General features: G+C 45.8%; 1 protein-coding gene across 2 annotated transcripts in view; it reads left to right on the forward strand.

Annotated features, from left to right (window-relative positions):
• Positions 1 to 26,583, forward strand: part of TDRD3 (tudor domain containing 3) — a 124,719-nt gene that overhangs the window by 95,834 nt on the left and 2,302 nt on the right. The window contains exon 13 of one of the 2 annotated variants that reach the window (XM_054973385.1): positions 23,321 to 23,470. In XM_054973385.1, coding sequence (XP_054829360.1) covers positions 23,321 to 23,440 — 120 coding nt within the window. In that variant the 3' untranslated portion in view covers positions 23,441 to 23,470. The remainder of the gene's footprint in view (positions 1 to 23,320; positions 23,471 to 26,583) is intronic. The other variant, XM_054973386.1, reaches the window with a different exon arrangement.

Consider the following 26,583-nt stretch of genomic DNA (forward strand, 5'->3'; position numbering starts at 1 on the left):
CTCAAATGTCTGCATGAGAACAGACAACAACACAGTCAAAGCGCATGTAAATTACCGAAGAGGGACCAAATTGAGATCATTACAGTAGGAAGTAGTTTGGTATAGTGAGTGACTTAAGAGTGGCAGGACTGTAATCTGGAGAACTGGATTTGATTCTCTACTCCTCCACTTGAAGCCAGCTGGGTGACCTTGGGTCAATCACAGCTCTCTCAGAGCTCTCTCAGTCCCACCCACCTCACAGGGTGATTGTTGTGGGGATAATCATAACATGCTTTGTAAACCACTCTGAGTGGGTGTTAAATTATCCTGAAGGGCAGAATATAAATCTAATGTTGTTGTTGTTGTTGTTGTTATGAAGATGATGATGATGATGTATGACGTATGTTATCACTGGCTGTATGTTTTACCATGACAATACATTTGGCGAGTTAATTATAGGGTTTTTTTGGCTGGCTCCAGTATGTTGGAGCAACTCCTCTATTAAATTTGAATTCAGAGTTGACTCTGAGTCCATTAATCCATTTCCTGTCTGCTATCCTACCACTAAAACAGAAAGGAACTTTATGGTCCATCCACCTTTCTTTTTTTTCTAGTACAAGAGGATCATTATAACCTACTGTGTCTTGGTCTTTTGGAGAAATTCTGAGGTTCTGCATTGCTTTTATTAACGGGAATTGCTTTCCTGTTGCTGAGGAACTTTTCCCAGACTTTTTGGAAGGTGGGGGAGGAAGACAGGAAGGAACACACCCTTGACCCCCAAATCACAATAGCTTGCTTCCTTTCTGTTTATTCTTACATCTACCAGTCTATCAAGAGTTAACACTGCTGAATGTGTTTAAGCAACAGCTGTTCTCTAACTACAATCCACTGTGAAATTCAACAAAGTCTTTTTTTTTTAATTGTGGGCTGTTTACCACTAATGCATTCTGCTCTAGAAACAATTTGCTAAATGAATATAATCAGCAGTCTTTGACAATATGTTGGTCTGTATGCGCAAGCTATGATATTGGACGTGAGAATAGATGCTTTACAGAAATGCCATAATATCCCTTATTTTTAATGTTGAAATGGTGGAGGATATGTGAATGGTCATCAAAGGGGAACAGGTTTAGAGCTGCCGGTGAGCTGGGAACTTAGTGGAATTTTGTTCCTCTTGACTGGCTGCTAAAGCTAGATTTGCAAAGCAAAAAAGATCCAGAGGAGTTAGCCGTGTTAGTCTGTAGTCGCAAAATAATAAAGAGCCCAGTAGCACTTTTAAGACTAACCAACTTTAATGTAGCATAAGCTTTCGAGAACCACAGTTCTCTTCCTCAGATGCATCAAGCAAAAAAAAAAATCCCAAATGGCGTGGAGTGAGCGCGGTACTGTGGGGCCGCTTACGCAATAAGATGTCATATAGGGGTTGTTACAAATGCCCGCTGTTGATGATTCTGCATACACGGTTGATACGGCTCCATCTCTTAATAAACGAACCATGGAAGCGCCTGCCAAGGTTTTGCTTGGTACTTGCTGTGAGATTGCATGCTTAGGACTCCGAGGTGGCTTATAGGTGGGCCAGCCAGGCCGCAGCGGCTCCTGATCCTAGGACGGTGTCGAATTGCTGGCACTGAAGTTTACAGGATGCCGCTCTTAGGCACATGCTCTGGCTATGTCCGATTATTCAACCTTTGGGGGAGGAAGTTATTACTTTTGAATTATTTGTACTCATTTTGTATTAGAATGCCCATTGATCTTTGAAGATGAGTCAGGCTCCGCTGTCCGGAGGTCGGAGCCTGGAGGAGGTTCACCCTCCCGGATGCCGTTCCTGTCGGAGCTGCTGGTGGGCAGGCCTCAAAAAAGGGGAGGAGGGGGGTTTACAGCACCCACGCACCTTCTCTCCCCTCGAAGCAGCGTGGCTTCCTCTCTCTGGCTCCCCCCAGCGCTGTCTCCGCCTTCCTACCCGGCCTCCCTTGCCTCTTTTCATAGGGACCTGCTGGGTATGACCTCATCCCCCAGCCTCCGATCCCTCCCGGGGCTATTCCTCCCTCCTCCTGGGTTGAGACGGACAGGCCTGTCACTCTGCAGCCATTCCTGGCTCCACTCCAGGGTGGAGCTGGCTGACCTCTTCCACGTGATGTAGATGAGACCCTGAGCCTGTGTGTCGGCTTGCCGCGGCTCCCCAGTCCTTTTCTGGGCCGATGCTCCCGCTGCGCCCTCCCTCCTCCTTGGATGGGTTGGCCAGTTTGCCCATCCCTGTCGAGGCGGCCCGACAGGCACAAACAAGCTGGTTGAGGCCGACAGCATCCCTGCGTTCATCTAGCTGCTGCTGTGGCAAGAGCCTCCTTACTTCCATTGCATCCAGAGCTGCGTCAGCTGGCTGGCTAGATGGGTCATCTCCGGGCCCCTCCCAGCCTGGGGCAGAGCTGCCCCGAGGAGTCGGTAAATTCAGGGGTGGTGGTCCCTCCAGATGTAGACAAGGTTTATGTACTTTTAAATTATCTACCTGTATCTTGTAATCAACAGAAAGGGCCCTCTGTGTTCTTACTGTAGCTAAAAGACTTACATTACAACATTGGAGAGACAAATGCCCACCTACCATAATTCAACAGATAGCGGACCTTACAACTTTATCTGTACTTGAATTTATGGCATATAGACAACTCTAAGTGGACTAATTTTTAGATATTTGGAAACCTTTTACGGATGCTTATGTGTAGATGCCTCACTATAGTTGTCATATGTTTATTTCTATTACGTAGGAGGCTTTTAAAATTTTCAACTAAAAATGCTGAATTTTTTTAAAAATGGCTCCTTATCCCAAGTTAAATGGTGGCCTGCCATCTCACTCTGCTTCTTAGGTAATCCTAAATGCGTATAGGGCCGCTGTCACCTAGGCAGGTAGCCAAAGTTAAGATACAGGGCAGCAAATACCACATCTCCAGGCAGGTGTGGAAGCGCTCGTTCAGAAAAAACTTTCTACCTGTGCGTTGTTTTGGTTTTCCCTGTTAGTAAAGGGGCTCTAAAGATGCTGAAAGGCACAATTTTTGTTAACAGCATAAGAACCTGACCCAGGAGGCAGGACAGTTGTGAAGGCCGCTGTATCTGCTAATGGATAAAATGCAAATGTTCTTAGGGAGACTGGACTTGGTGTTCATGTTTTTTGCAGCTAGCTTGTCAGGTTCTGGCAGTTAGATCCCCATAGTACTCCACTGCACACATTCCAGGGTATGAGTTAAAGTTACTTTATTAGAGATCCATCAGTATCAGCATACACAGACAAGGGTATTGGCAGAAGTGATGTGTAGAAGGTTGGACAGGTCAGTTATAGGGAAAGTTCCCACCTTTAGGATATGGATGGTTAGGATTCTGGCATGAAGGAGCCGGAAGGGGCGGGGAGAGAAGGGTTGAGACAGGAGGAGAGAAGCAAAAATGAAGTCATTTTTAGTTCCCAGGCTCAAGCCGTCCCTCAAGGACACATTCTCCCATTGGTCCAGGAGTGGGTCAGTCAGACTCGTGGGAAGTAGCTCCTCCTCTGGTGCAGGGTCGGATTGGCTTTGCAATTCCAGGTAGGAGGGGCTCTTCCCTGGACCTCCAGTTTTTTCCGGCCCTGCTCTTGCAGGGTTGTGTTTTGGCTTGCTCGTATAGAGCACAGCAATTTCAAAAAAAAAAAAAAAAGAAGAAGAAGAAGACGACGACGACGACGGAGGGGACGGAGGGGCAAGGGAAAAGGGAAGGGAATCTCCCTCCTGACTTGCGCTCTCCCCCCCCCCCGGATCGAGCCGCAGGGAGCGGCTAGAAAAAGGCGCCAAAAGCGGCGCGCGAAAAAAAGCCGCGGGCGCACGGACGCTGCAGGAGGCCGGGGAAACTGCAAACGGCCGCGGCGACGGTGTTGGCCAGCGCGTCCAGCAGCGTTTTTTGCTGGCTCGGCCCGGAAAGCAACCTTGGGTCTCCAGGTGCACGGGCGGCGGCGCTGACAGAGGCACTCCCAGGACTTCGGCAAGGTAGGGAGCTACGTGCCTGGCGGGGGCCGGAGTGGAATAAGGCGAAACCAGCGTGGCTTTAGCTCCTGGAGCCTGCCTAGAGAAGGTGAAACGGGGGTGCTAGGTGGTCCTTTTCCCCCCTGTTTTTTCCTTTGGGGTTGTTTTTTCGCCTTTTCTCTAAGGGCTAGCCCCCCCTCCTTCCCCCGTGCCCTTGATTGATCTCCCTCTCATCAGCCGCCATTTTGTGTTCTCCCCTAGGCGGGAAGATTTTGGCGGGAATGGCCACCAAGGCAGGGCAGAGCGAAGAGGGGACAGCAGAGGGACCCTTAAGCAGCTTGGAGTCTCCTAGCTCACCCTTTTCCCCTCAATCAGAACAAGGTCCCAGTGGAATGAACCAGGAGAGCAATATGGATCTGAAAGACCAGGAGACGAAAGCAAGTATGCTAACCTGGATGAGGGGTGAAATGAGAAAGGAACTCAGAGCAGTAGTGCAGGAGTTCAGGGCTCAGCACGGCTCAGAGTCATCTAAAGGGAGCCAGAGGCACCTTTCCCACAAGGGCAAGAGGCATGCGAAGCCTGCTTCCCTTCACAGGTCCAAGAGGAGGAGGAAGGAGAAGGAATGGACAGAGGAATCATCCAGCCAGTCTGGAGACATTGATTCAGGCTCTGAAGCATCGGGTCTAGAAACAAACTCCGAAGAAGAACTATCAGAGGAAGAGGAAGACCCTATGACCTCTACACAGCTCAGGCTGTTCCCACAGGATCTATACTCTAGATTATTGCCAAAGGTCCTGAGGACGCTGGAAATCACCCAGAAGGAAGTGGGGAAAGAGGATACGGACCAATCCTACCCACAGGGCAGTGAAAAGGTTCTCCCCAAAGTAGGACAGCCGCAGACGGGAGTGCCATTGCCAGCTATGTTTCACAGCATCCTTAAGGCAGAGTGGGATAACCCAGCTAAACCAAAGGCCTTACAGTCAGTGTTCAATAAATTCTATAGACTGGGACCAGATGCAACAAGAAAGATCAAGTTACCTGCAGTGGACGACCCGATCTCCAGCCTGGCCACCACATCAGTACTACCTATGGATGCAGAGGGCATGCCTAAAGATCCATCCGATAAAAAGATTGAGCAGGCACTACGCAGGAACTTCGAGGCGTCTGCAGCATCATTGAGAGCCTCCGCCACGGGTTCACTGTTTGCCAGAGCAGCGTTCACTTGGGCGTCAGAACTAGCGGATGCAGGCAAGGAGATACCACGGAAATTCAGGAATGTGGTCAAGAAATTAGCACTGTCCACGGCCTTCATGGCAGATTCCTCAATGGACTCTTTCCAGATGACCTCGAGGGCCATGGGCTTCAACGTGACAGCAAGACGCAACACGTGGCTCAGGAACTGGGACGTGGACCCACCGGCACGCAACAAAGTGGCGGCGATACCCTTCTCTGGGACAAAGTTGTTTGGAGAGGCACTGGATAAATTTCTAGTGGAAGACACTGAGAAGAAAAAGGTCCTGCCCTCCAAGAAACGCGATTTCAAGGGCAAGAGCAAGCAGGCTTTTCGAGACCCCAAGCGTTCCTTTCGATCCAGTGGTGACAGAACATTCAAAGGCCGGTGGCACACAAAACCAAGGAGTGATAACAAACACTTCGGTTTCAGAAGACAGAGCCAACAGTCAAAGGGCCAGAAGAAAGGAAATCAGGCATGACTATCTGGAGGGGACAGAGTCCATCCCAATTGGGCGAAGATTGCAACACTTTGCAGTTCAATGGACAAGATCAATATCAGACAAGTGGGTACTGGAAACAGTATCCAAGGGGTACACCTTGGAGTTCGAAAGACAACCGCCCTCGAGACTACTTACTCTACCGAGACATCAAATGGAATCGAAACATCTCAAGATTCTCGGAGCCATTCGACATCTAGTAGAGATAAGAGCAATAGAGCCAGTCCCGAAACACCTACAGAATCGGGGTGTCTATTCGGTATTCTTTATCGTACCAAAGAAAAACGGAGAGGTAAGAGCTATACTGGACTTACGATGGCTCAACCAGTACATAAAGCGCCGCAAGTTCAAGATGGAAACCCTGAAGACAACAGTAGGAGCTATCCGGAAGGAGGACTTCCTGACCTCGATCGATCTTTCAGAGGCATACCTTCACATACCGATACGACAGTCTCACTGCAAATACCTCAGATTTGCATACAATGGAGACCATTACCAATACAGGGCGCTACCGTTCGGGTTGAAGTCTTCACCGAGGGTGTTCACCAAGGTGTTGGTGACATTGGTAGCAGTGCTCCGGGTCCAAGGGATTGCCCTGTCTCCATACCTGGACGACCTGCTGATAAAGGCTCCCTCATTACCTGCGGGAAGGACAGCGACACAGGAAACGACCCGGTGCCTTCAGGAGCATGGGTTTGTGGTCAACTGGAAGAAAAGTTGCATCATCCCTACACAAAGAATCAATCACCTGGGAGTGTTCATAGATACAACAAGGGACAGAGCCTTCTTGTCCGAAGAGAGACAACAAAAGATTTCCACGATGGTAAAGGCGATACAAAGCAGACAGAAAGTGGAAGTCATGTTTCTAGCGAAACTGCTCGGCATGATGGTGTCATGCCAGGACATTGTGAGCTGGTCTCGCTTCCACACTCGCCCGCTCCAAACCTTTCTACGTCCGTTCCAGAAAGTCATAACTCACAAACAAAGGAAGTGGGTGACGATAACAGAGTCCCTCAGGGTGGAGCTGAATTGGTGGACGGAGCCTGCCAGGTTCAGCGACGGCGTGCCGCTCAGAGAACCAAAGAGATCCATCGTGACTACAGATGCGAGTCTGTCGGGATGGGGCGCTTATATGACAGGCAGGATGTGCCAGCGTACCTGGACAAAGGAAGAAAGGAACCAAAGCATAAACTTGTTAGAGCTGAGAGCCATCAAGTACGGACTATGGGAGTTGCAGGAGGATCTGCTACATCAACATGTGCTGATAAGAACGGACAACATGACGGCAAAGGCCTACATAAACAGGCAAGGAGGGACCAGGTCTCCAAGATTGAGCAGAGAGACAGAGGAGATTTTCCAATGGGTGGAGTCGCGTCTCCTGTCCATAAAGGCAGTGCATCTAGCGGGGAAACAGAACATAGTGGCAGACTGGCTGAGCCGAAATTCAGTGGACCAAGCAGAGTGGAGACTGCACGATCAAGTCTTCAGACAGATATGCTGGAGATGGGGGACGCCGGAAGTGGATCTATTCGCGACGGCATCAAACAGGCAGGTCACAAAGTTCTTCGCCAGGTGGGAGGAAAAGGCAGCCATCGGAACCGATGCCTTAAGCGAGGACTGGCCTCGTGCCCTGCTTTATGCTTTTCCACCGGTCAGCATTCTCAGCAGAGTGGTACAGAAGATCGTGGAACAAGAGGCGGAGGTGATCTTGGTGGCCCCTTATTGGCCACGGAGACCGTGGTTTCAAGAGGTCATGAGACTATCGACAACAGACCCATGGGAACTGCCCCACAGGTCGGACCTGCTGAAACAAGGAGATATACTACACCCAGACCCGGCGTCATTAAGACTGACAGCTTGGCGGTTGAGTTCGACCAACTGAAGAGGTGTGGCTACGCCGAGGAGGTGATACAGACCATGTTGGCCTCCAGGAAGGACTCAACTAACAAGAGCTATGACAGGACTTGGCAGGTGTTCTCCAGTTGGTGCATGGAACGGAAACGTACTGCTCTGACTGCGTCCATCAAGGACATTTTGCTTTTCTTACAAGAGGGGTTGGATAAGGGACTAAGCACTAGTACCCTAAAGAGACAACTGGCAGCCATCTCAGCTGTGAGGGGATCTAGGAAAGGGGGCTCCCTCAATAAACACCCTCACATAAGACGTTTTATACGGGGAACTATGCTCTTAAATCCTCCACAAGTACATAGGTTCCCTACCTGGAATCTGAATGTGGTGCTTTCTGCACTTACGAAGGAACCGTTTGAGCCCATGGCGCTCTGTCCCCTTAGAGAGCTCACTCTAAAGACCATTTTTCTAGTGGGACTAACGTCCGCTAGAAGGGTATCGGAGATACGGGCACTGTCTGTGAATAGGGAACTTTGTATTTTCCATGCTGACAGGGTAGTCCTGAGGCCCGATCCGACTTTTATTCCAAAGGTGAACTCCGAGTTCCACAGGGGTGAGGACATAGTGTTGCCTTCTTTTTGTCCAAATCCTACTCATAGCAAGGAGAGGGAGTGGCATAAATTGGATGTTCGGAGGGCCCTGAGCTATTACATTGACAGGACTAAGACTAGCCGTAAGGTGGAGAAATTGTTCGTCTCCTTTAGGAAGAGTTCTTTAGGGGAACAAGTGTCGACTGCAACCCTGAGTAGATGGATTCGGGACTGTATTGTTCTGGCCTATAGGACAAGTAAAAGGTCCCCTCCTGAGGGGATTACTGCCCATTCAGTAAGGGGAGCTGCTGCGTCAGCGGCATATAGGGCTTTTCCAACACTGGAAAAGATATGCAAGGCGGCTACCTGGAAATCGGTGCACACTTTCACCAAACACTACAAGGTAGATCAGCTGGCCTCCGCAGAAGCGGCCTTTGGGAGGAGAGTGCTACAGCACGTCCTGGAGGCCTAGAGTAGGAAATTACCCGCCCGGTAGTTCACTGCTGGACATATGTCCCACGAGTCTGACTGACCCACTCCTGGACCAATGGGAGAATGGAAGATTTGTGTTCACTCACTGTGAAGCTTCCTTTCTCCGTGGTCCAGGAGTGGGTCAGTCAATACCCACCCAGTAGTTGTTAGATTGGGAGGGGGTATCCTAACGGATGTGGTTGGATAGTTTGGTTAGGAAGTTTTTGTCAAGTTTATACATGTTATCAGTATGTTATGAGCAGGTTACAAGATGGAAGGTGGCTTCTGTGGTGTACTGCATGGAGATAATGGGCTTGGAAAAGAACTGGAGGTCCAGGGAAGAGCCCCTCCTACCTGGAATTGCAAAGCCAATCCGACCCTGCACCAGAGGAGGAGCTACTTCCCACGAGTCTGACTGACCCACTCCTGGACCACGGAGAAAGGAAGCTTCACGGTGAGTGAACACAAATCTTCCATTCTCAAGCGGCTGTGAAAATGAAAGTAGACACCACAGTAGGCACCTGTAAGATAAGCAACTCCCAGCGAAACAGGCCACCAGTATGCAACTTCACGTACTCTCAGAGGATCAGTACAAAGCACAGAATATAGAAAATACTCCTGGCAGATGTGTAGGCAGACATATATGACATAGCTGTTGTTTTGGATGAAACAGGTCGGGCCTGATTCAGATATAAGTATGCATTCAAGAAACTCTAGGCATCTAGTTAGCTTTCCTATTTTAGATAATTTAATTCCTGGCAATCAGTCTTGATTTTAACTTTTTGGATTGTGTCCTTTTATATTTCCAAGCTGTTGATTATCTATTGGTCAGGCTAGATGCTGGTCACATTATTTTCTATTATCTGATCAAAAGTTTTCACTTTACAATCGTTCCAAAAAGTGCTGATTTTTTTACAGGTGAAAGGTAATCCATTGTGAAAAATTATTTAATTGGGGGGTCTATCTGGAGTAGAGGCTCCTGATTTTGATTTCTCGTAATATACTCATGTTCTATGAACTGGGGAAAGGCAGTATTAGTAGAAGACGTCGAACAGATTTTTTTTTTTTAGGATAGCCTATTCAGCTAGATGCTGTTTATGTGAACAAAAATGTGTCGAGTCAATTACACATGTTCTTTTGCATTGTCATTTGTACACTGGTATACATCAAACCAGGGCTTTTTTTCTGGGAAAAGTGGTGGAGGAACTCAGTGGGTGACCCTCGGAGAAAATGGTCACATGGCTGCAGCGGTGTGGAGGGCAGCCTAAACTCCCCTCTGTCTGGAGATCAGGGGGCGGGGCCACCAGCCATGTGACCATTTTCAAGAGGTTCCAGAACTCCGTTCCACCGCGTTCCAGCTGAAAAAAAGCCCTGCGTCAAGCATATTTAAAATCTGTTCTAGCTAGTATGATGGATTGCTCTGACTCGCTCAAGGTCTATAGACGGTTGAACGATTCCTTTCCTGACGTCACCGAGAAGGTGGCTAAGTTTCTTCATTCAGCTTTGAAGTTGTGTCAAAAGATAACATAGAAATAATTGTATTTATGTATTTGTAATGTAGTACCCTTTTAACTTTGTTTTTCTTTTTTTGTAAGCGGATAACTTGAATTGTTGATATGTGCCAATAAAGGCTAACTTGAACTTGAACTGAATTTAAAAAAAATCTGTTAGAGGTCTTCTGTAGCTGTAATTCTGTTCTTCTCAGGGTGGTGATAAAAAATCAGTAACTTTTAAAAAGTCTACAACTTCCATTTTCATCATCAAGGAACTGGCAAATAAGTATAATGTTCTGGAATGTGATTTTTAATTCATATTTACAAAATCACTTGAATACGGTGGAGCAGTTCTGTGGATGGAAGGATTTCTATCCACAGAGTGAAATCAAAAACAGTCCAGTAGCACCTTTAAGACTAACCAATTTTATTGTAGCTCCTCTGGATCTATATCCACAGAGTGTCCTTTCTTCTCCTCTCCTCTCCCATTGCCGCCTCCCAAACAAAATTGAAAAGTTGTGTTCTGTAGGCAGAAATCTTTTCATGCACAGAAACACCCTGGGCCTAAGCCAAAGTATTAGTGGCAACTTACCGCTCCAACCTAAAGGCTTAGTATGGTGGCAGTGGTGCTTTGGATGGAGGATATAAACTAGCCGTGATAGCAGGCTATCATTGAAAGCAGCTATGTTCCTTTGCCACACCAAGGTGAAACTATACATGTACTTTTCTTCATAAAAGTGGGAGCTGGTGTTTGGCGGACAAGTCATATATTTTGATAGAACTAATTTTGTACTTGAAAAAAAAAATCAGTTGTTTGGGTAGACAACAGTCATTTTTGCTACGATGTGACTTAATAGTTATTGGAGCTGTAACTCATCATGAGCAGTTGAATGAAACCAGGATATGCCATCTTGAAAATATAAGCCCTGATATTTCACTATCATGAAATGAAGAAGTAGCATTCGAACAGTGTTAACTAAATGTGAAACCTTTGTGTATTCAGGCAACAGATTCTGTGATATTAGAGCCATAATGTGATGGAAATCTCATCAGTAGACTCCACTCCCTGCCAAAAGTGTGAATCTAACTCACTTAACCTTTTCAATCTGTCCGGCGCAGGCGGGACCAAGCCAAAATGGAGTGGGAGCGAGGGTTCCCCCACTGGCCTCAGAAATGGGCCCCTCAAGAGTAGGCTATCAGTTCCTGAGCTCTCGAGGTTTCCGCTGAGTCTGCCCTTGACTTCAGGGCCAGAGCTCAGCATTCTTCTTCCTCCCTGGTTATGGTCTGGATCCCTCTTTTATCCCCTCCCGTAGTACCAGCCCTGCCGTGCCTCCCCTGCTCCCACTCCCAGAGTGATTCCCAACACCTGGGTCAGGGGCAGCCATATGTGGTAGCCCCGCCCTTGCCCTTGCCTTGGGTAGGAGCCTGTGTCTGTCCCTTCCTGCCCTCCAGCTGGGACTGGAGGGCAGGCCTGTCTTGAGGCCTGGCCCCTCTGCTGCAGATTCTGCCGACGCCACCACAGGCCAGGTGGGGCGGTTTTGCCCAGTGGAGAGCTGCAAACCGCCTGGGCGTGGCTGCCACCTCTCACCTTGCTGGCTGCCCACCCACCTGCCACAGCTGCCAGTGCAACCCTGTGCCGCTGAGGATCCCTCGTCCATGCGCCTTGGCCCGGCCGCGGCACCGCTGGCTTGCTCGCCTGGCCGCCGCAAGCCTCCCTCACCACTGCTGCCACTGCTGTCCTGCAGCCACCTCCAGGCCTCCTCCGCCCAGTAAGTGCTGGTGGTCAGTGGGGCCACCTCGGGGGGGGGGGGCTGCTCATCCAGGAGGTGGCAAGTGCAGCCATGGCTGTCCCTGGACACAACCCAATATTTTCCTGAGCACCATTGATGGGTGTGTTTGGAAATATAATCGGGTCAAAAGGACTTTCGGTTAGTCTTCTGTCTTGATAGACTCTCTAAACTAAACACAGTTTTAAACAGCATTCACAGAAGTGTATTGATGGAGATCCCCGTGCATTTTTGCATAGCCCATACCTGAATTCCCTGACTAATAAGAGCAGAATATTCCTGGAGTCCAGGAGTATTCTTTTGGGTAGCAGTTTCCAAAGTCCCAGAATAACTATTCTTGTTAAATCTGGGAGGATATCTACTACCACTGGATTCTTGAGCTTCGTTCTTCTCGGGTTTTCTCAGGAATTCTCCAACCGGTGCAGACAGAACCGTGAAAAGAGAGCAAAGTAGCAAATGACGGTTTCGAGTGCTTTCTGTGCCTAGCAGCCTCTAGTGTCTTGCAGACTGAGATGTGACATATTCCCTTGAGTCTCGGAGCAAAAGTACAAGAGACAAATTACACGAGGACGCTCACATGAAGAGAGTCGCAATGTTAGCTGGGAAGCCGAGTTTTAAAGGTAGATCAGAAGGCTCTTGTCAATTTCCCCTCTCTACAGAACCAGCAAAGGTCACTCCTCAGAGGGTTTGTTTATTTCCTCTTTGCCTCCTAGAAGGGGAGTTGAACCTGACAGAGCCTTGGGGAGGCAAAGAGGAAATAAACAAACCCTCTGAGGAGCCATCTTTGCCACTCTGTAGAGAGGGGAAATTGACAAGAGCCTTCTGATCTGTCTTCTAAATTTAGCTTCCCAGTTAATACTGCGACTGCCTTCCCGTGAGCATCCTCGTGTAATTCGTCTCTTGTAGTTTAGCTCTCAGTGAAAGGAATCCTTGCTGTGTTAGTTTTTGTTTGATTTCTTGTGGGACTGTTTTTATCTTCAGAATGGTCACCTTTTGGGGTAGTGCCTTAAGTACTCCTTTGGGTGGCTGAATGAAGTAAATAAGGTACTGCTAAAGAAGGAAAGGGCATTTATTCCTGGATGCCAGCTCTAGCAGTCCTTGTGTTAGTTTGTCGCCTTCTGAATTGAACAGGATATTATCCTGTCTGGTTTGGTACCTCAGGTAATCAGAGAAAGATGACTCTCAGGTAAGGACCTCAATGAATAATCTCTCGAGTTTATTTCTTTTTGGTTTCATTTCCTGCTCGCAGACTATAGCGTCCAAAGCTTGCACTGAAAGGACATGCCAGGGAACCAAACCTAATTTCTCTTAAGTCAGCCACTCCCTAAACTTTTGCTGAGCATGATTAATAGGGGTCAAGAATGCAAAGAGTTGCCCAGACATCCCCATCTCTTCAGTCCGTGGCTCTTAGAGCCAAGCTACAAGTGATGCCTTACACAGGTTGGACACTTGTCAGCTTCCCTCAAGTTTTGATGGGAAATGTAGGCGTCCTGGTTTTACAGCTTGGCTCTCCATTACAGCTGCAAGACCAGGATGCCTACATTTCCCATCAAAACCTGAGGGAAGCCAACAAGTGTCCAACCTGTGTCAGGCGTCACTTGTAGCTTGGCTCTTAGTAAAACCATCACGTTGGTCTGAGGAATGGCAGCAGGTGAAGTGAATGATGATTGAGTGTTCTCATGCTTCTTGAACCTGCATGTGGCCCAGGGTTCATTTCATAGAAAAAGAGCTCGAGGAACTCGTTAGCATAACTCATTAGTGTATGCCACGCCTCTTGCCATCACCAGAAGCGTGACATTGATATAACTGATTTGCATGTGCCACACCCCCTGGTGTCACCTATCCGGGCTGTTTTGGACTCAATCCTGGCCATTCAGGGCCGAAATTGGGCCCCAAATGGCAAAAAGGGGCTGAAAATGGCTGAAAAGGGGCCCAAAATGGTCAGGATTGGGCCACTGATGAGCGGGAGAGTGATCCACCACCTGTCAGAGGCCCAATCTGGGCTGTTTCAGCCCCAATCCAGCCCAAAATGGGCCCAAAATGGCTAAGAGTCGGTTGGGCGGGGCTACCTGACATGTGACCTCTTTGGGGAACTGCCGGAACTGTGTTCCTGTGCGTTCCCCCTCGAAATGAGCCCTGATGTGGCCAGTTAATAAAAGAAAAAGTGACCTGCACGTTTCTCTTGCTTTTTGAGGCAGTCAACCCTCCTTCAACAATGTATTTGCTTCCAACAGTAGCCCTGCTTGAAAAGGTGGCTTTAAAGTGGGTTCATTGATAGAGAAATGAGATTTTTTTATTGACATGACCTTTATGCTGTCTGGACTCCGTATGCTGTGTTTAGTCCCAAAGGGTGCAATTTTTTTCCTGCTAATGTCTCAGTTCCAAGTAGAACCGGTCCTCAATGAGATGATGCTTTCAGCAGAGAACTTTCTCAGAGCTCCATACGGATCCATACGGTTCAGAGGGTAGATTTTTGTAGCATCACAGTTTTAGGAAGAACTGAAACCACTATAATTGGAAGTGTCAAAAACTGGTGTGTCAATGACATGTGCAATGCCTCCAATTTACATTTAGTGTATCTTTAGGCCACTATCAATATCAAAATGCAGCGATAACATAAAGTGAAAGTTTGGATAATGTGTTATCTGCTTTGATGCAGAAGAAACGGGCAGAATGGACCTCTCATGTTAAAGGAGCTTTCATTTCCATTGCATACTGTGCATTGGTTTGTTCAAATGCACTTAAAAAATCTTCTAAGTCCCAACTGTGCATTAAAGTTCTGCAACTTGGAATTAATATTATCTGACTTGTGGGCAGTGGTTACTGCTGCACAAGCAGTGGACTGGCAAATTGCATTTTCCCTTTGGATCAGAGTGCTCTTCTGGAATCTAAGTTGTCCAGAAGAAATTGTAAGCTCTCATTCCAAACCACATAATTCCTAAATCCCTTATAAAAGCAGCAGGCAGCCATTGAGAAGGAAAGGTGTAGTCCCTATAGCTTTTCAGAAGATGGTGCAGCTATATATATGCTTAGCCTGAGAAGCAATTCATTGCGGGAATCGCTCCAAGACACAATGTACAACAGCTGTTACCCCAGCCAGTCCTAAATAAGGAGACAAGCTCCTTCTTTAATCAAGCTTGTTTCCCATAGCATGTCACACAGAGTCCTACTGGGAAAAATTAGACTGATCCTTTTCTTCTTCTTTTAAACAAAACCTCATACGGAATAGACATAACAACAATAGTGCCAAGTCTACACATAAGCAGCTATAAAAAGTTTCCATATAACAAAATAAGTCCATATGCCATTGCCATATGTATGCTGTATGTTGAAAAGAATTATACTGAATCAACTGAGTTAACCAACTCTGTTGAACAATGTGATGAAGCCCCAGAATATGAGCTCCATGCACAGGCAGCAGAGAGCGAACCATCTCCACGTGGTTTAGTGATAGCTGTGGACCAGATGCTTTTTTGCTAGATGTAGAGAAGGCATTTGACAGGTTAGGTGGAGCTACCCAAATTTTACAGTTTGTCAAGTATCTTTCTCTCTCTCTCTCTCTCTCTCTCTCTCTCTCTCCCTCACACACACACACACACACACATACACACACACACACACACAAGATCTTGGGTCATTGCATATAGCTGAAGACCAGTTCCATTTGAGGTAAGCAGAGGCACTCAACAGAACTCTTTGCTGTTGTCCTTGATCGGTTTCCCAGAGTCCCATGTGTCCTCTTTCTTGTTTTGTTAGCGTGGCCGTAAAACATAGCACGCAAATCACCATGTAACCAGTACCACACTTTTGATGACAACGTCTGTCTCAGAAACTGTCTGAGTTATTTAAATTGCTAAAAGACGGTAATATCCTCTCCCCAGCTGCTGGTAGAAAAAGGATCCTGTGGCATTTAATCGAAAGGGAAAGTGCAGTTTAAACTTCAAGAAGAATCAGGCCCTTTATGGAGACTATCCTACAAAGAAAGATAAACATCCAGCATCAATCCCCTTGTGTCCCATCTTTTTTCTCTCTCTTCCCCCACTTGTCATTTTTCTTTGGTTTTAATCCTCCTTGTAGGAGGCTGTGTTAATATAAATGGAAGGAAACAGATGGGAGGCCTAAAAATCAATTTTAAATTTAAATTCACATTCCTAGGTGATAGCTGCTGGAATTGTATGTGCAACATCTGGTGAAATAGCATGCAGGCTTTTTAGTAGCTATTAGAAGTCTAAAGGTGACAAATCTTCATGCTTTCTGTTGTACCGAATCAGTTTTGCTTGGGAGTTGAAAAATAGATGCTGAGTTTTTAAATACTGCACTTGCTGTTCTAAACATTGTTTGGTTTATCTCTGTTTGCTTGTTCCATAAATTGCATGGACAAAGAGTGTGATTGGCATTGCAAAATGTGAATTTGTATGAAATATGTTGGCAGGTATATCTGTCTCTCTCTCCTACGTCATATGTACTTTCTCTTAGTATAAGGATGCTGAGAAATTGGGACTACAGTGAGTGTTTGCACGAGTGTCAGATCTGTTTGAGCATTATAATGTGATCGTACATATTCTCTCTCACCCCAGAATGTTCACATGTGGTGCATATGGCACCAACCAAGGCCCACGTACTTCTGGAACTGCATGTTCAGACGACTGAAGGTTCATCCAAGCTGAATGGAAAACTCACACTTGGCACCAGGCCTTCCTCTCTTCTCACTGTGCTTTGATCAAAATTAAAGCCTTCTGCAGCGTGCCATTGGTGTTGCATCTGGGTCACAAATTAGGGTCCCTGTGCCCCTTGAAGCAGAATTCTAAACTGGTGCGCGCTTCTCGTTGAAGGGTAGAGGACAAACCATCATTCATGATTTGGATGCACAAACCATTACATTTTTCCATGGAAGTGGTTGTTTTAACTTTCTCCTTGGGGAGGGAACAGGACAGGCGACAGATTCCCTATGCCCATTAATGACGGGTTGTTTGCTTGTTTGCAGCATACTGAGTGCAAGGAAGAATTAACTGCTTGTTTTATTTTAGAAAGCACAGGCTCAGTTCCGAGAATTAAGTGTGTCCTCTACCCGTTTACCATACGCAGCTCTGAGTGCTCCACTGAGCATGTTGACAACTGATTGTATGGGTACCCAATTTACAGCCTCTTCCCTCCCTACACTTGGGAGGGAATCATAGAGTTTGAAAGGGTCTTGCAGACCATCTAGTTCAACCCCTGCCCGGTGCAGGAACAGCCTAAAGCGTTCCTGACCAGTATTCATTCCATCGCTCCTCAATGAGGGGGAACCCATCACACCACCAGGCAGCCCATTCCACTGCTGAATTACTCCTAACATGAAGTTTTTCCTAACATCCAGCTGGCACCTTCCCTCTTGTAGTTTGAACCCATTGCTTAGCGTCCTATCCTCTGCTGCCAACAGGAACAACTCCCTTCTGTCCTCTAAGTGACAGCCTTTTAAATACTTAAAGAGAGCAATCATGTCTCAGCCTCCTCTTCTCCAAACTGAACATTCCCAGGTCCCTCAGAGCGGGACCACAAGTGACGCCTGACACAGGTTGGACACTTGTCAGCTCCCCTCAAGTTTTGATGGGAAATGTAGGCATCCTGGTCTTGCAGCTTGACTCTCTGACTGCTGTCCAATGGACTTTTCAACTGTCACTTGTCCAACATTCCGCCAAGCTGCCTACATTTCCTTGTAGGGCTTGGTCTCCAGGCCCTTGATCATCTCGGTTGCTCTCCTCTGCACCGGTTCCAATTTGTCCACATCCTTTTTAAAATGAGGCCTCTAGAACTCCACATTATATTCTATGTGGGGCCTGACCAACACAGTATATAGTGGGATAATGACATCTTGTGATTTTGCTGCTGCATCACACTGACTGCTCATATTTAACTTCCCATCCACCCGTACCCCAGGATTGTTTTGGCTATTTTTGCTTCCGCAAAGAGTTGTTCAAATCAGTCATCTCTGCAGAGGACTTGAAATATAGGCGCCTGGTACATGTGAGGGCACTCATCTGGCCACCTGAAGATGATCACTAGATGGATAAGCAACATGCAACAATGGAAGGGAAATTGTAGAACACAAAGATATCTAAACATAATGTGCTAAAATATTTTATGTGCATATTACATGCATCGTCTCAAGTTGAAGGATGGCTCCAAACCTACTCTGTACTCTTCCATTTGAACCAGAGTCTATAGTAAGTAAAAAAAAACAAAAAACTCCTTGTGACGGAACAGTGCTATAGTGTCATGAAATTATAGGGTAAGCTGTGTTCCCCGGGCTTTTTTTCAGCTGGAACACGGTGGAACGGAGTTCTGGAACCTCTTGAAAATGGTCCCATGGCTGGTGGCCCTGCCCCCTGATCTCCAGACAGAGGGGAGTTGAGATCACCCTCCGTGCCACTGGAGCGGCGTGGAGGGCGATCTAAACTCCCCTCCGTCTGGAGATCAGGGGGCGGGGCCACCAGCCATGTGACCATTTTCGCCGAGGGCAATTTAAACTTTAAAAAACTCCCCCTTGTTCCAGTTTACACAAAGTGATGTCATTGGCCTGGGAGCATGTGTGCACTTTGCACGTGCACATGTGGTACCGGGGCACCACCTCCCGCCAAGAGTTGCCCCCTGTGCAGGCAACCTGCTGAGTTCCACCACCTCTTTTCCCAGAAAAAAGCCCTGTGTGTTCCTAATTGAGAATGAAGGCATCAGGGCATACCCCTACCATAGCTTTCTAGTTGGTGGGCACTTAAAAGTCCAAGAATTGTCAAGTACATTAACAGTGCAATCCTACGCTGAGTTATTCCAGTCTAAATCTGATGAAGTCAGCAGGTTTAAACCGCAATAGCTCTGTACAGGATTGCACTGTACATGGTCTAGGCTGCAGTCGAGCCGTGTCTTCGAAGGATTAGCCTGGTGCTTTCCCTCTACAGCTATTTGCTAGGTTTAGCGAGCGTAGCATAACTGGGAGTTTTAGATTAAGCTGTGGCACAAGATTATTGTTCTGGGTTTGTCAGATGCTTTGAAAATGGAGGACTCTGGGTGCTAGAGTGCTGATTTGGGCTACCTGTAGTTAATATCTCTAGCTAGGAGACTCAAAGAGTAAGGAACCGGTACTTAACTTGGTAGGCTTCTGCTTAATTGCCCTGCAGTGCTTGACACTGACCCGCCACCATACCTGTGTGAGTATTGGAGTCCTAATATAGCTAAAACTGTTTACTGATTTTCTGGGATGAAATTCCAGAGAAGTGCCTCAGCTTTGCAATGTGCCTTTGAAGAAGTGAATTATTCACGAAACGGGTGTTACTTACGTATGCTGGCAAATCCCGTAGGCGTGGCTGACTGGACGTCGGACATCTCCCCACAGCACAGCCTCATATCTTCAGAAAGTGTTTATTTATATTTGACTCCTTTTTTGGACACCGTTGCCGCTTTGGATTTTTCACTGTTATCTACTTGTTGTCTGTACTTTTTGTACAGGGGAGTGCCCTTATATTGTTGTTTCATTGTTGTTTCACTGTGTGCCTGTGTGCACTGTGATTTTTGGACCGCTTGGGACACTATTGTTTTCTGTGTTTCACTGTTTTGGGTGACTTATTTATTGATTTACTATTACAATTGTGTTTGATAACTTCTTTACTGTTCCTATTGATTTGGCATTTTTTGACTTCCTCTTTAATTAGCTTCCCTCCGGTTCCTTCTTTTTGGTTAATGGAGAAAGGGAGCAGGCCTTCCCCCCTTTAAAAATATGAAAGCAGCGTTCTGCTTTGTCCCGTTAAATAGTACTTATTATTTAATATAAAGTTTTGCTGCTCGGTTCTCTTTGGAGCTTTGGAACCAGGTTCTGTAATGGTTATTGAAGCAAACTTAGCTGGAACCAAAGCTATTGGCACCTTCCATTTCAGTGGACCTATCAGTCTGCCCTCATTCATCCATTGATTCTGTCATGCCTTCTCCTGTCACTTCAGGAGGATGCTCTTTCTGAGACGTTCCTAATAAAAAAAGAATCACCTGTGCCCTACCGCAATAGCTATACAAGTTCCAGATACTCAAACTGCATTGTGATTGTGCCCTTCCCATCAAGAAAAGCCTAGTGCAGGAGAGACATGTTCATGGAGTTGATCCCTGTGGATCTCTTTGTGCTAGATCCTTCCACACTTCTTACATCGTGAGACAGTTCCTTCCACCAAAGGACAGCCAGTTTGGTGTAGTGGTTAGGAGTGGCAGGACTCTAATCCGGAGAGCCAGGTTGGATTCCCCACTCCTCCGCTTGAAGCCAGCTGGGTGACCTTAGGTCAATCACAGCTCTCTCAGAGGTCTCTCAGCCCCACCCACTTCACAGGGTGACTGTCGTGAGGATAATAACAACACACTTTGTAAACTGCTCTAAGTGGACATTAAGTTGGCCTGAAGGGCAGTATATGAATGTGCAGTTCCCACATTCCATTATCAATCCATTTTTATTGCATTTGCAGAAAGCCATAGCAACAACACAAGATAAAATCAAACGTCCATCAAGATAATTAAAAAAAAAATTCACAGAGAAGACTAAAATACAGAATAACCATTTAAAATATCTCATAATAGAAACACCATACGATCCAAAGGCTGAGCCACTCACATCTCTAGCTTTATGGACCCATTCGGTAACGGTTCTTGTAATAAGAACTGTATCATTTCTATTGCACGTTCCATCCATTTGGATCTTAGCTCAATGAAGTCCAAGATAGGACTTTGCTCATCTGAACAAGGCCTTCTGCAGATTCCTTCCTGCAGAGGAGCAAGATCAACAACTGCCCATACACGTGCATTCTCTGTTGTGAACCCCTCCACCCTTTGGAATGGCTTGCCAGAGATCTAAGCTACAAAAGACGAATTACACAAGGATGCCCATTTGAAGGGAGTCGCACTGTTAGCTGGGAAGCTAAGTTTTAAAAGAGATCAGAAGGCTTTGTCAATTTCCCCTCTCTACAGAGTGGCAAAGATGGCTCCTCAGAGGGTTTGCTAATTTCCTATTTGCCTCCCAAAGGCTCTGTCAGTTTCACCTCCCCTTCTAGGAGGCAAAGAGGAAATAAACATACCCTCTGAGGAGCCATCTTTGCTGGCTCTGTAGAACAGTGAAATTGACAGAGCCTTACGATCTCTTTTAAAACTCAGCTTCCCAGCTAACACTGGGACTCCCTTCATGTGAGTGTCCTCGTGTAATTTGTCTCTTGTAGCTTAGCTCACAGAAAGTCCAAAAGGTTCCCGCTCGCAAACTATGTAAAACTATGTAAAACGGAATTGTTTGGGTGGGCTTTTTTATACAGGAAACAGGACTACATCTCAACAGACTGCTCAAGCAAAACACGTTGTGTATCTACATATGTAATACCATGCTCTGCATTGTTTATTGCGTCAAGTTTAATACATATGCTTTGTTCAGGTGACTGCTTTGCCTTCCTAATCCTATCATATTGCTTAGTAGACGTATCCTATTGATTGCCTTTATTTGCATTGTGTAATCCACCTTGCATCTCAGTGAGAAAGGCAGACTATAAATAACATAAAATAAAATATCATATAATGTTTATAACACCATCCTTTATCTATACTACAAGAGAAATAAATGTCTCGGCCAAGCATATGTAAAAGCAAAAGATTCTTTTACAGGAACTACTCTAGAGCAAAAGACAAACCATATGTCAGACTATGGAATCCCAGTTATCTAGAGTTCATCTCCCCCTTCTGCAAGAAGTGCAAAGTTTCTTTATTTCAAAAGGTTTATTGAAAGACAATGCTCAGGATACAAGTGACCATATTCCAAGGACTAGGAAAGCCTTGGCTGAACGAAAGCTTTGTTGAGAATGACACACAAAATGAAAGTAACAACATTTCAGACACCCATTCCCAGCCTCCCCCCTTAGTCCTGTCTAGAAGGCCTGGGAAGGTGAGGACGTCAAGGTCGGCCAGGACGGGTTGATAAGAATTCTTCGCTCCCATGGATATATGCGGCCTGGGCAGCACGTGGGCCTGGAGGGAGAAAACTAAACAACTACAGATTATAGCACGTGAATATGGCGTAGCTCTGGTATGAGAACTGACAAGCAAACTGACACTCTGACACCATACCTTTTGATTGATCAGTCTCACCTATAAGAAGATCCCAGGCAAAGCTGTGATAAATAGCCTCCCCCCACCAACTCACTGGCATTCTCTCCCTCCATCTCTGCATGTGATCCTCTAGTTGTGAGCTCTCCTGTCGTTTTTATCAGGAAGCTCGGTCAAATATAATTTCCCCTCTGCATTAAATTTTTTTTACAGGATGTCCAGATGCTGATATTTTAAAGAAACTTTTACTGGGTGTTAATCAACGGGTTACTCTTAGCTGTGCTAAATTTTTTCTCAATAGCCTACAGAATTCATTGTGAAACTTTATGTACGGCGTTTAAATTTTAACTATTGGTCATTGGTTGAACCAATTCTGTTTTCCTATGAGCTCACTATATAGTCATTATTTCTCATTTGTCCTGGTCAATGACTGAATAAAGAAATGGATTGATGGATTAAGCTCCACTGTGCTTGGATGAGACTCTTATTCTAGAAGGCCTTTTAAAAACCTCCCATCCTCAATTTGTTCAGCTTTTAAATGTGTAGTTTTAAAAATTTTTACTGGGTTCCTTTCTTTAAATGATTTTAATTCTTCTTAAGTATGGTTAAATGGGAGCCAGTTTGGTGTAGTGGTTAAGAGCACGGGACTCTAATCTGGAGAGCCGGGTTTGATTCCCCACTCCTCCACAAAGCCAGCTGGGTGACCTTGGGCGAGTCACAGTTCTCTTGAGCTCTCTTAGCCCCACCCACCTCACAGGGTGATTGTTGTGGGGTAATAATAACACTTTGTAAACCGCTCTGAGTGGGCATTAAGTTGTCCTGAAGGGCGGTATATAAATCGAATGTTATTATTATTATTATTATAAATGGAAATAGTGCATATAAATGTATTATATAAAATACCTCCGCACTCCCTACCGCATCTTTGTCTACCTCTGCTTCTCATAACCTTCACATTTTTTGCTGCAAATAACTTTGGTTCTGTCAGCATCAACCAAGTACCTGAGTCAACAGTTGTGGGCCATCTTTCCACAAAAATGGTCTTCTCGATCAACCATTACCCCAGCTTCAAGGTGAAAACCATGAACGAAAACTCTTCAGGCTTCTAGGCTTCTGTTCATAGTCCATGGTTGAAATCGCTGGTGGCCAGGCCTCCGCTACTACTGTCTCAGCCAAAGCTTTTTGTATGATTTCGGCATCTTGTTTTGGGCAAACCTAACTGGTGAAATTGTGCAGCCTTTCTGATATTTTTACCGAGGGTTCATTTGAAGCTGAACGGTGGTTGACATAGAACAATTTTTGGCTTGTGTGTAACCCCAGCAGTATATTCTATAAAATCATATTGTTTACCTGCAGGAGGAAGAAGAAATAGCTTACGAACAAACTTTAGAATTTCGCAGAGGAGGTGATGGGCAACCACGGAGGTCAACACGGCCCACCCAACAGTTCTATCAGCCACCAAGGGCTAGGAACTGACAGCAGGGAAGTCAAAGGTAAATGCTGCAGGTAAATATGGGGTGTTTGAGTTCAGGAAGCAATTTCCATGCTATTTAAGATGTAATTCAGTAGAATTTTCTTGGAATCTTCTAGGTTGGTATGGCTGCCTAGAAACTTGGAGCATATCTGGGTTTTGAACCCATTTGGTTGCTAGCTGTGGGATCAACTCTGAAAAGCATTTTTTTTCTTAGAATATGTGTGTGTCTAGAGAGAAATCAATGAATCTGTGACATTGGCTAACTTGATTTCCCCCCCTAACTTTATTTCCATTGCCCTGATAAATGGAACAAACTGGGCTTTTTCAGTAGATTTTCCCCCCATGGATTTTGTAACCAACTCATACCCGTAGTGAAAGGTTGGATCGAGCACACGAGTGTATGGAAGGAGTTGGCCTAGCAGGTCTTTCCGCACCTTTTAAATGCTTTTAAATGTTTTTAATGGTTGCGTGATGTTTGTATTTGTTATCCGCCCTGAGCCTGCGAAAGCGGGGAGGGCGGAATATAAATATAATAAATTAAATTAATTCCCTTCCTGAAGCAGCCTGCGGTTTGCTCTGAAAATCCTCAGAACTGGGCCTTCTAAACATGGCAGTATGGGCTCTGCTCCTCCCACTCCCTCCTCCAAACTCTGAGTGGGGGCAGGAGGGAGAGATGCCATTTTCTATTATTCCCTTTTGGCACCGCAACACCGATGCACCATTGGGCATCTTCTTTGTAAGGTGCTCTCCTAGCTCTGAGGATTTTCAGGGCAAACACAAGGTTGCTTGGGGAAGGGGAAGGTGTGGAAAGACCCATTTTGCCAACTCCTTTCATGAACTCATCCTCTCTAGCTAACCCAAAACATGGTGTCAGAAACATAGCAGTTTTAAAGAGTTCTCCCTTTCGTGGCGAAGAAGTGTTCTGTCCATCCTCGGCAGGTAGATCCCCCAAGTTCTCCACAGCAAACACACAGGTGTATTGATTGAAGTAGATCCATCAAGTTCAAGGTGCTCAGACAACTGAATTGGCAGAAGTGACGAGGATGGGGTCAGTAGTGTTAGTTACAGGGAAGGTTCCCGCCATCAGGATAGGGACCGTTGAAGTTTGGGTGCAAAGGAGCCAGAGGGAGGGGGGGGTGAAGAGGAGAAGCTGGGTTTAGGCAAGACAGAACAAAGAATGAAATCATCTCAGTTCCCAAGAAAGATATATTTCACGCTGGCCGCAGCCAGCCTTCAAGGACACTTGCTGGAGGCATCAGGGAAAGAGAAAGTAAATACTTGCGAGATAACCTACTGCCTTAACATCAATAAGAAACTTCTCATGCCCTCAGAGGACCAGTACAGAACACAGAATACATTCATGGCAGATATGCAGGCAGGCATATTTGACATGTTTATTAGCAGCTTTATTCTGCAGTTTCTCTGCTCCTGAGGGACCCGTGGGACTCATTCCTAGCCCCCCAGATGTGTTTAAATCAGTCCCACCATTAGAACTGGTGAACCTGTACAGATGACTTCTGATGGGGTTTCCAACCTGAACTGGCTGTTGGATCCTTTGTGACACACTTATCTTGTCTCTCTCATACTAAGCGTGTTCACACAGACTTTATTACACTGGTGTAGCTAAAATTTCCCTGAGCCAATCTTTAGAGTTATGCAACCAGATGGTTTCTTACATGGAACACCACCCAAGTGAAAGTGTGTGAGTTCAGTGGTATGAATTAGACTGTTGTGATTTGACTGTGGTTATCTTTGTGGGGGTTTTTCCCTCTTTGCATTCTCACCCAATTTCTGCTCTTGTATGTATTTTGCCTTCATTTTTAGATGAATGAATGTTCAGTTCGCCAAGAAGTTTTACAAGGGTTATCAAAATAAGTGTACGGATAATAATGCTTAACTATTTACTGCAATGTAAAAAAACTTTGACACTTGAAAAGTGCAGTTGATTTGAAAGCCGTTATACACATCCTACCCCTACAACTTCCTCTGAAAGGAAGGCAGGTTTTATGAAACTCAGCTCCTCATGAGCAGATCTCGCTCAGGCCCTCTCACTAAAGCTTATAATAATAGAATTGTTAGTTTTATTTTCTAACATGCACGTTGTTTGCTCATTTCTTTGCTTCAGAACATTTTTTGTTCTCCCGCTTTCATAGCTACATGTTGTACACTGGTGGGAGGAGTGAATAAAAATATATTTTAATGATTTTTTATCTGCGTAATTGATTTGAGGGCAATAGGACTTAAATGTTCGGAGGCACCTTTAGGTATATGTGAGTCTGGCTAATTTTTAACAGTTCAGGTGAAGCATTTTTGCTCCTATGTGCTGTCAAGTTGCAGCTGACTTACAGTTACACCAGCAAGATGTAACTGTGTCAGTTACACCTTTATTATTAAGCTCATCTGATCAGAGGTCTTGAGCATAAAACCAGTACCTCACAACAGGGTAAAGCAGGCATTGCAAAAACATAATAAAACAAACAAAAGCAAGATACAGAACAATAAAATACATGCATCTCATAAAAATCTAAAACATATTGGATAAAACAAATTAATAGGCCTTTACAGTTTCTAATATGGTCAACAGGAAATAACTCATTTTAGCAGCATTTTAAAGAGACCACTATTGCCAAATATTTTGCAACAAATCGCGTTATTTCTGGATCAGAGTCTGCTAACAATAAAGATACCTCCCCCCCCCCCAGGACTCAATAGGAAGCTGATATTTAGACAGAATAAGGATAATCCAAAGAATCCCGGGAACAGACCATTGATTGCAGTGTAACAAAAGGTGGTCCTACAGCCTCTGTTGCACCAGATACACAACCACAGAAGTGGTCTGAAAATGGAAGTTTGGTAAATCGTCCTCTCGGTTCTACTTTCGGCAGAACGTTTGATCTGGCAAGCATAAAAGCACTCCAGTGGCTAGGGGGTGTAAGGAATTTCAGATATGAAGGGAGGGACATAGAAGGAGGGGTCCCAATGCAGAAGTGGAGTGTACACGCCTCGCCAAGGTTAGTGTGCTGGCACGGTCAGTCTCACAGTCAATGGCACAGTCATCCATCCGCATCCTGATCAACTTCAATGCTTCTCAGTCATCCATGTTCCTAAGCGTTACGAGGGAAAGGCCAAGGAGCTCGAGTCTATT

The sequence above is a fragment of the Eublepharis macularius genome, chromosome 3 (genome assembly GCF_028583425.1).
Source record: "Eublepharis macularius isolate TG4126 chromosome 3, MPM_Emac_v1.0, whole genome shotgun sequence".
NCBI lineage: Eukaryota > Metazoa > Chordata > Lepidosauria > Squamata > Eublepharidae > Eublepharis > Eublepharis macularius.